Source organism: Myotis davidii, unplaced genomic scaffold (genome assembly GCF_000327345.1).
Source record: "Myotis davidii unplaced genomic scaffold, ASM32734v1 scaffold243, whole genome shotgun sequence".
Lineage (NCBI taxonomy): Eukaryota > Metazoa > Chordata > Mammalia > Chiroptera > Vespertilionidae > Myotis > Myotis davidii.
Window position 1 is genome coordinate 820,411 of NW_006295183.1, and position 10,274 is coordinate 830,684.

At 48.1% G+C, this 10,274-nt stretch overlaps 1 protein-coding gene across 2 annotated transcripts in view; it reads left to right on the forward strand.

Annotated features, from left to right (window-relative positions):
• Window positions 1-10,274, forward strand: part of RANBP10 (RAN binding protein 10) — a 58,481-nt gene that overhangs the window by 14,274 nt on the left and 33,933 nt on the right. For both annotated transcript variants that reach the window (XM_006769763.2, XM_015567837.1), the window contains one exon: window positions 7,532-7,584. In XM_006769763.2, coding sequence (XP_006769826.2) covers window positions 7,532-7,584 — 53 coding nt within the window. The remainder of the gene's footprint in view (window positions 1-7,531; window positions 7,585-10,274) is intronic.

The following is a 10,274-nucleotide window of genomic DNA, read 5'->3' on the forward strand; positions in this document are numbered from 1 at the left end:
TAGTGGCTGCACCAGTCTGCATTCCCACCAGCAGTGCACAAGTGTTCCTTTTTCTCCACATCCTCTCCAGCACTTGTCGTTTGTTGATTTGTTGATGATAGCCATTCTGACAGGTGTGAGATGGTACCTCATTGTTGTTTTGATTTGCATCTCTCGGATGATTAGTGACTTTGAGCATGATTTCATATGTCTCTTGGCTTTCTGAGTGATTAGTATGATTTTATTGATTTGAGAAAGAGGAAAACATCAGTCGGCTGCCTCCTGCATGCCCCCTGGGGATGTGCAAGGGACTGAGCCCGAAACCCAGGCATGTGCCCTGACCAGGTGCATGAGTCGATGTTTAACCACTGAGCAACACCAGCTGGGCATGACTGTTCTTTGTATGTTGATCTTGTATCCTGTGACTTTACTGAGTTTGTTTACCAGCTCTTGGAGGCTCTCTTTGTATTTGGGATTTTCTATATATAGGATCATGTCATCTGCAAATAGAGATCATTTTACTTATTCCTTTCAATTGGATGCCTTTTGTTTCTTTTCTTATCCAATTGCTCTGGCTAAAACTTCCAGTACAGTGTTGAATATCAGTGGTGAAAAGTCTTGTCTTGTTTCTGATTTTAGGGGAAAAGCTTTCAATCTTTTGCCATTGAGATTGTGAGCTGCAGGTTTCTCATAAATGCCCTTTGTCATGTTGAGGAAGTCCCTTTTTAGTCATAGTTTTCTGAGTGTTTTAATCATGAAGGGATGTAATGGGATTTTGTCAAGTGCTTTTTCTGTGTCCATTGAGATGATCATGTGGATTTGTTTTGCTTGTTTTATTAATGTGGTTTATTAACAACTACCCTTGCTTTCCTGGGATAAAACCCACTTGGTCATGATGTGTAATCCTTTTAATATGTTGTTGGATTTTGTTTGCTACTGTTTTATTGAGGATTATTGCATCTTTAGTCTTAAGGCATACTGTTCTGCAATTTCCTTTCTTTTTCTTTCTTTTTTTAAAAAGAATTTTTTTGTTGATTTCAGAGAGGAAGGGAGAGGGAGAGAGAGAGAGAAACATCAGTGATGAGAGATAATCATTGATTGGCTGCCTCCTACTCACCCCTTACTGGGGATTGAGCCTGCAACTTGGGCCTGTGCCCTTGACCAGAATCGAACCCGGGACCCTTCAGCCCACAGGCCAACGTTCTATCTACTGAGCCAAACTGGCTAGGGCTTTTTTCTTTCTTTTTGTAAGAAAGCTGAGTACAGCTGCTTTAAATTTTTTTTATTTTTATTTTAGAGAGAGAGGAAGTGGGGGGTGGGGTCGTGGGAGAGAAACACCGATTTGTTGTTTTACTTATTTATATTTTTATTGGTTGCTTCTTTTATGTGCCCTGATTAGAGATCCAACCTGCAACCTTGGGACGATAATCTAGCCAACTGAGCTACCCACCACAGCCTGTATTTTCTTTCTTTCTCTTTAAATTATAAAAGAGAGTTTATTTAGAAAGTTACAGAGGTAGTAGAAGTGAGCCAGCTGGGCTGCCTATGCCCAGGAAATAAGTTACAGAGGCAGCAGGGCCCTTGGAGCTTAGGAGAAAGAAAGGCAAAGGTAAATTGCCTGGGGGTCGGGGGAAGGCACAGGCGTGCACCCGGGAGGGAGAGTGCACCTCTTTTCTTTTTGTAAATGTATTTCTATTGATTTCAGAGATGAAGGGAGAGGAAGAGAAAGATAGAAACATCAATGATGTAGGTCATTGATCGGCTTCCTCCTGAGCCCCCCACCCTGGGGATTGAGTCCACAACCTGGCATGTGCCCTGACTGGGAATCGAACCATGACTTCCTGGTTCATAAGTTGACGCTCAACCACTGAGCAACACCAACCGAGCCACCTCTTTTCTTTTAATGTCTTTTTTAAAAAATATATTTTTATTGATTTTAGAAAGGAAGGGAGAGGGATAGAGAGATAGAAACATCACTGATGAGAGAGAGTTATTAATCAGCTACCTCCTGTATGCCCCCCACTGGGGATGGAGCCCACAACCCAGGCATGTGCCCTTGGCCGGAATCGAACCCGGGACCCTTCAGTCCACAGGCCGATGCTCTAATCACTGAGCCAAACCGGGTAGGGCCTTTTAATGTCTTCTTGATGGCGTTAATTGGTGTTGTAGGTCTACCCCATCTTGGCTGGCACCTGGATATAGCACATTTGCCACAGTACACAGACATTCTGCCAAGAATTGGAGACTCTAGATCAGAGCTGAGAAGGAGCTTAGGAGGCCATTAATCCAGTTTTTCCTCTTCTGATAGGGAACCTGAGATAGGGAGTGACATCCAAGACCTACAATACTGAGTTAGGCTGGAGTGTCTGAGGCTAGAGTCTGGGGTGTCCGCAGACCCCTGCTGTAAAGTATTGCTGTCACTTTAAAACTCTTCAGGTGCTTCTCTTCAGGGGGCAGGAAGGGAATGCCAGAGGGACTGGATGGGGAATTACAGCAAAGCAGTGGTCTCCTCCCCCCCTTGCCTTGTTCTGCGTCTCTGGAGGGTGTGAAAGTCCAGAGGTCCAGTTTCTGAGGTCCTGTCCTCTGCCCGTCACCAGGCCTGCCTGGGTTGTGAAAGAATCGCTCGCCAGTTGGAGCTAATGTTGATCCTGTGTCACTGCAGCAGGGTCACCTGAGTGTGTGCTCTGGGTCGTGCTTGGGATGCTCCAGGTGCCATGTGAACTGGAGCGCCAGCTCCTCCACTGAGCAGGGATTTTGACCATTTCCTGCAGCTCACTCTTCCGCCCTCTTGTCCAGGCTCAGGGAACTGGGTGTACTGAGGAGCTGACCGTGAGACCTGGTGCACCAGTGTAGCCCTTTGGCTCTGAAATGGGTGAGAGCCAACAACCTCAGTGTGCGGCCATCAGCTGACTCTTGAAATGATTTTTCTATGACTATCAAAGTAATTTGTTTTAATTGTAGAAAATCTGTAAAACCAAAGAGGGAAAAAAAGAGAAGAATCCAAGTTGACAAATGTGCTCACATTTCTCCACATGACTGCAGTGGTTTCAGCAGACAGTTGCTTTTGTGGGAGAGTCAGCAGAGGGGGTGGAGGGTAGTGTGGGCCCTAGAAGCCACCAGGCAGGCTCTCCTCCAGGGCCCCAGTTCAGCCCCGCTGGCTGCCGTGGATGGTGAGAGCCTCAGGGTGGACCTGGCTGTTTGGTCAGCCAAGGGCCTTTGCTGCAACTGCTCCTCCACTGCTCTGTGGCGGATCTGAAACCAACTTGGCCTGAGCAGCACCCGCTTGCTGCCTCTTCTCTCTGGAGCCCAACAGAGAGGCAGAGTCACTCTTCTAACTCTAGGGCTTGTTGTGGTTTGGGCAGTGAAGGGTCGAAATTGAGAAGGTAGAGCAACTCATGGCCTCACTGCCACGAAGAGCTCATCTGTTGTCTCTATACTTACTGGCCGCCTCCCCTCTCTGACCCATGGTTCTTCTTCCCCATATTGCTGCGTTTTGTGAGGGGGTAAAAAATTTTCTCCCTAAGCCCCTCAGATATATCCTGCTGCTTGAAAAGCGAGCCCTGCTCTGGCTGGGTGGCTCAGTTGGTTAGGGCATCATTCTGATAAGACAAGGTTGTGGGTTCAATCCCCAGTCCCAGGTTGCAGGCTCAATCCCCAGTGTAGGGCGTGCAGGAGGCAGCCGATCAATGATTCTTTCTCATCATTGATGTTTCTCTCTCTCTCTCTCTCTCTCTCTCTCTCTCTCTCCCTCTCCTCTTCCTCCCCCTCCCCCCTTCCTCTCTCTAAAATAAAAAATAAAGAGAGAAAGCACAAAAAGAGAAGAGGGACCCGGTGGAGACGGGAAGTGTGGGAAGTTTAGCTTTGTCTGTTCCGGTCACCTGCTCGGGGGTGAGTGCTCTTGTTGCCTCACTCCCAGGCGTCCGAGGCAGCCTGTATGTTGTTAGTGGTTCTTAGCACCACCCGACCTGTTACCAAGAAGGAAACAAATGCTCACTTCCTTTCAGCTCAGCAATCCCAAGTAAACAGGCTTTTTTAAAGATAGAGAATTTCTTTTAAAAAATATGTTTTTATTGACTTCAGAGAGGAAGGGAGAGGGAGCGAGAGATAGGAACATCAATGATGAGAGCGAATCCTTGATCAGCTGCCTCCTGCACACCCCCATTTGGGATGGAGCCTACAACCCATGCATGTGCCTGACCAGGAATTGAACTGTGACTTCCTGGTTCATAGGTCAATGCTCAACCACTGAGCCACGCCAGCTGGGCAATTCTATATATGACCTTTCTGTCCTCCCAGCCATTCCTTACTGTTTGTTTACGTTCTATCCACTGAGCCAGACCAGCTAGGGTCAGGCTTTTGTTGTTTTGTTTTTTTTAAATATATATATATTTTTTATTGATTTCAGAGAGGAAGGGAGAGAGAGAGAGAGAAACATCAATGGTGAGAGAGAATCATTGATTGGCTGCGTCCTGCACGTCCCCTACTGCTGGGGATGGAGCCCACAACCCAGGCATGTGCCCTTGGCCAGAATCGAACCTGAGACCCTTTAGTATGCAGGCCGACGCTCTATCCACTGAGCCACACCAGCTAGGGTGAGGCATTTGTTTTTAGGTGTTCCAGGATCCAGGCCTTCGAGAATGGCTTGCTTTCCTTTATTAGATTCTTATGCTAGAAGAGCCTCCAGTGCATGCGCTAATGGACAGTCATCCACCAGCAGCCCTTCCAGCTGTGCTCAGGTGCTCCTTTGTCTGATCCTGTTCAGTGGCTGCACTGAGGGCTCTCTGGACCATGTGACGTGCCCTTGGACAAATGGTGAACTCAGAGGCAGAGGTTAGATTCGAACCTGAGTCTGTCTGATACATTTGCTGTGATGCGGTGTGTTTCCTGTTCAGATGTTTGTGCACAGTGTAAATGCCAGGGCTAGAGCAGAGCTGGAGAAAGGCCGCTACTTACCACCTGACTGGCTAAACACTTGGGCTCCAGACTTTCCACGCGGGTCTCAGAGAATTGCCCTTTCTTTGGTGGCTGGTTGTGTTGGGCAGTGTCCTGGGCAGCTTCTTCCCCATCCAGTAAGCTCACCATGTTCTCAAGAGTACTCGGCCCTTCCATGTCTCTCCATTCCACTGCTCCTGGCCTGTCCAGCCCTGTCATCTTCCAGTGGATGATTTTGGAAGCCTCCAGTTTTGCCTCTTGGATCCATTTTCCAAATATCAGCTATTTGATCAGCTGTATCCTTTCTAAAGCACTTGAGCTTCTCATTGACCTCCCATGAAACTCAGACTCCTTAAGCCAGCATGCAGACTGGCTGGGAATAGCCTGTTTCCTGCTTCAGCTTTGGCTCTTTTAGGTCTGCCCAGGCTGTGACCAGCTACACTGAACTTCTTGCAGTTCCTTGACCGTGGGCTGCTTTCTTGCCTCCGTGTCTCAGCACATTCTGCTGCTTCTGCATGGAACACACTCCTCTTTTTCCTCTCATCTCCTTTACCAGGTTTTGGCTCAGTCTTCACTTCCTCTGGGAATCCCCGGGTCAGTGTGCCCTGATTCTCTGGCCTGCCCCTGACTTGACACTGGAAACCATCGGAGAGCAGGGACTGACTCCAAGCCTCCACCTTCTGTCCAGCAGCATACTGGGCACAGAGGATCTTTGTGGAATGGGTGAATGATTGCAAGGGTCTCTCTCACACCTGCTTTTCCTGAATTATTCAACTTTAGCAAGGCCCCAGCAACCCATGTATTTTCAAGTGCCACCAGAGATTAACAGAGGAGCAATAGTGTCAGGGTGACTTCCTGATATCATTCTTTCTGCTCCTTAGATGCAGAGGTACTACTGTATATGTCCAGGAGAACATTCTTGGGTTTGGGGCTTTTGTATGCTCTTTCCTTATTGTCTTGGGGCTTTTGTATGCCCTTTCCTCTTGCTTCATTCTTGGCAGCCTATTGGAGAGCTGGGACCACATTGGTCCAGAACTTAGCAAAGCACTGCACGTTACCCATTGTTGATTGAGAGGAAGCTTCAGGTCTGCTTAGATTTTTCTTGAGTGGATGGAGAAGTGAGCGTCCCTCCTCCTGTGGTCACTTGCTTTGTGGTTGTAAGTCATTTAATCTCACAGCTCTGCAGGCAAGTGGCAGCAAGAGGGGAGAATAGTGCGCGGGGTGTTGTAGCTGAATTCAGGGCTCACTTATCTGTCCCATAGCTCTGTTATGACCTCATACCAGCTAGAAACTGAGGTTCCCATTGAAATGTGGCTGGGAGAGAGCCTGTGACTTTGCTGATAAGGTTCTTCACCAGCTCACAAGAGGACAAACCTCAGGGATGTGTTGAGTGTCCATCATGTGCCCAGTACTGCTGTGACTGCTTTTTCTCTGATGGCTGGGACTTCTTCCTATAGCCCCCGCATCCTGAGGTGGGTGGCAGACATTGCATCTGTTCTGTCCACTGTGGCATAAGACATAGGGTTGGAGCCTGTCAACGTAGGCTCCATCTCTTGTGCTTGGATGTTTGGGTTTGGGGTGAGAGCAGAACATCGATCAGCTGCCACCTGCACACCCCCTACTGCGGATGGAGCCCACAGCCTGGGCGTGCGCCCTCACTGGGAATCACACCAGCACCCTTTGGTGCATGGGATGACGCCCAACCAGCTGAGCCACACTGGCCAGGGCTGAAATTATTTTCCTAATTTTCTTTATAGATTGTTCAGTGTTAGTGTATAGAAACGCAACTACTTTTTGTGTGTTAATTTTGTATTATATTCTTTGAAGGTGATGACTTATTTCTCTTATTTAAGTTTTTGGGGAAATACCTCACCATTTCTTTGTGCACTACCAACATTTAGATTAAAAAAAAATCTGTTTATTTCCTTTTTTGGCCTGCGCTCTCCTGAGTGTCACTGAGATATCCTTGGCAGAATTGCCCAGCTGGGACCCTACCTTGCTGTCGGTGGCTTAGTTGTTGAGGCAACTGGGGTGAGAGGAGTGAGAAAGTGGGTTTCAGGGGCCTCACACACCACTGTCGCCTATTTTCGGATGATTGGGGAGGCCAGCAGTGATGTGTGGGGTGAGAGGGCATTGAGTTTAGGGAAGAAGTTCTGTATGAGGGTCTTGAAGATCCTGTAGAGACCCGGCCTGGCTGTACTTTTTCCATGTCCTGGTCCTTGCTGCACAGTGGCTTGTCCCTGTGGGATGGATCTTGCATTGCTCTGCCAAGCACTGTACTAGATGGAGCACATCTGGGGAATAGATTGTGCCATCTCAGCTCGAGCCAGAAACAATGGGGATGGAAGCAGTGATTTCAGGAAACTTCCCTTTGAAACTTGAAGCCAGTGGTACCTGGTTACAGGTACTACCTCCTGATTCTTCAGCTGCTTAAGGCATTGAGATGATTTCCGTTGGAAAATCACAATATAACGGTTCCCCAAGAACCACTAGTATGTTAAAAGAGTCTCTACATTCATTGCTTTTCCTGTTTTTCTATTTTTTTTTACCAAGAAGTATTTGAGAAGGGAATTGCATAATCATTTGTTAACCAAACTTTTGTGTGTGTGCTTTTTTGAAGGTACATGGGAATAGGACTCTCAGCTCAAGGTGTCAACATGAACAGACTTCCTGGTGAGTCACTGGTTAAGAGATCATTTGTCCTGCTCTCCTCATCCATTCTGTGCTGAGAGTCATGGTGGCAGCCAAGAGGCTGGAGAGGATTTTGCAAGCCAAGCCATTGGGTAGACGATTCTAAAAGGTGGCCATTGGGCCAGGATGGTATGGGCTTCCATTCCAACAATTAATTGACAAGTGATTGTCACTCATGGAATTTGAACTGTTTGCAGTCAGAACCAGTGACCTGAGCTTGTTGTCAGTGGGGACACACCTCAGTAGCCTTCACTCCCATTGGCCTTTGCTTGACCAGCCTGGCACTCGGGCATATACAGGGAGTAAGACTACTGCCAACACTGGCTCCTTTGTTACTTCACCATGTTAAAGATCAAAGTCTTTATGTGGCCTCCCACATGGAACATGGTGAGGCAGTTTCATAATAAAGGGGAGGATGTGCACGAGACTTGGGTCGAAAGCAGCCTCAGATTTGTGGAAGGTTCTGGGCCCTGCAGAAGGGGCTCCTCCACCACTTAGGCACCCTTTCAGCTATTTTTTTGCCAGTGGTTCATACCCAGTCTTGGGCTGAGCTCAGTTGAGGGGGGAGAAGCCCCCAGCAGAAGCTGGTGGGTTCCAGAAGATGGTCTTAGTCCATTTGTCCCTTGAGCGGCAGAAGGTACATGGTGCAACCTGCCCTCACACTGTCATGGAGACAGGCAAAGTCCCTGTCTTTTTGCCCTGGTCCCCTCTACTTTTTGTGTCTGTGACACAGAGAAGGCAGCTGGCTTTTTCCAAAGAGGGCTCTTGGTCCTGCCTTTTAGGAGTCCTTAGAAGAAAAGTTTGTGAGGAAGGAGAGGGCCAAGTGTGGAACTGAAGCCACTTTTCTTATGGTTCTTGATCTGGTTGAGTGAAACCAGTAAGAACAGATGATGGCCCGGCCTGAGTGAGAGTCTCTACCCCTTTCACTCTGAAGCAAGTTCTTCTTAACTATAGGGGATAACCTTCTTCTCTCTCTCTGCTTCCCGCCCCCCTCTCCTTTCTTCCTCCAGCCTGGGCAACTCGTTTCTCTGGTTTCTTTTGGGTTTTGTTCCTGATTAGAACTGACAGTAGCTGAACTGAAGTAGGTGTGGAGGAGGCGGAGGCAGTTCTCACCTTCCCTGCGGGATCCAGAAGACTCTAGTTTGGCCTGTGAATGGTTGGGTGTACTTTGCCAGGCCCTGCAAGTGCAGTTAAAGGGTAGCTGGGGGAACCCTTCAGGCAACTTACTCCTCTGTCTCCACGCTGTCTTTGAGCAGCTCACACCTCCAGAAACCTCAGTGCTTTGTGAACCTGCTTGTCCCAAACTGAGGTTATCTTCCTGCGAAAATCAGATCCTCACGTGTTCCCTCTCTGCTGAAAGTCACTGCCCTGCTCCCAGGTGTGACTCCTCAGTGATCCCCATGCCCTCCTCTCCCTCGTCCCATGGTCTGCCACTCCCCAAATGTCTCTCCAACCTGGCCCCCTTCTCTATTCCTCCTGTCATTGCCTCCCCCGGGCTGTGTCCATGGCCTCCTGATTGAGCACTACTTCAGGCCTCTGCTCTCCACTCCCTGGTATACTCTGCCCCTTGCCTGCTTTATGCCTCTGATCCCTCCGGCCAGAGGGCACAGACCCTGCAGGCCCTGCTCAGTTTCTTCTGCCACCTCTGCCCTCCACACACACCACAGACCAGCATGTCTGTGTGGAACCCCAAACATGCTGCAAACATTCCCTTCTCTGCCCCTTTTTGTCCTGGGGTGTCCTTCCTGCCTGTGACCCTCTGTGCAACCTTGACTGACCCCTTCAGCCCTGATCCCATCTTGTGATGACACTTGCACCTGCTTCATGTGACTTTTTTACATTTACCCGGCCATGTCCTTGCTGGGTTGTGAGCTTATTCAGACTTGGACCACATCTTTTTTATCATCACTCTCCCAGAGTGAGCACAGATGTACTTGGGCTGTGAGAAGCGGCCATTCCTGCATTTTGTTGTGCTCAGTGCAGTGGCTTTAGCAAGCCAAAGCCTTCGTTTGAAACTCAACCTTCCCACACTGCCCTAAGGATTGTGGTGCTGAATGTGTGTGAGGTCTCTGTCACCACCTTCTACCTGTAGGGGGGGAATGACTATCTCCCCTTTTCTGTATGTGAAGGCTCATTGTCATTAAACCAGTTACTGGCTCACATTTAGTCACGGAAGGAAACAGACCTCTAGGGCTATGGTGGAGCAGTGGTTAAGAACACAGACTCTGCAGCCCCACTGTCTGCATTTGCGTCCTGGCAGCTGTGTTACCTGGAGCAAGTTACTTCTTTGTGCCTCAGTTTCCCCATTTTAAAATGGAAGTGATAATAGTACCTAACTCATATGGGATGGCTAGAGGATTAATTAATTCCTATATAGTGCTTATAATAGTGCCTGATACAAACAAAGGGTACATAAATGTTAGCTATTGTTATTGAGAAAGGTATTTTTTTCCTACCTGACGAAGGAAGTACCTGTACATTTAAGTTTCTTTTATGAATGTTTGTGTATCAGGTACACTCACCTGGAGTCAAATGTCTACATTTTCTCTCCAGTGCTTATGTTTTCTGGATTTGAGGAGACATGTTAGCTGGAGTTGAATTATGAAGAAAGGACAGCATGGCAACCAAAGTCAGGATGTTGATGTTTCAAGTGTTTTCTTGTACTGGCTCAG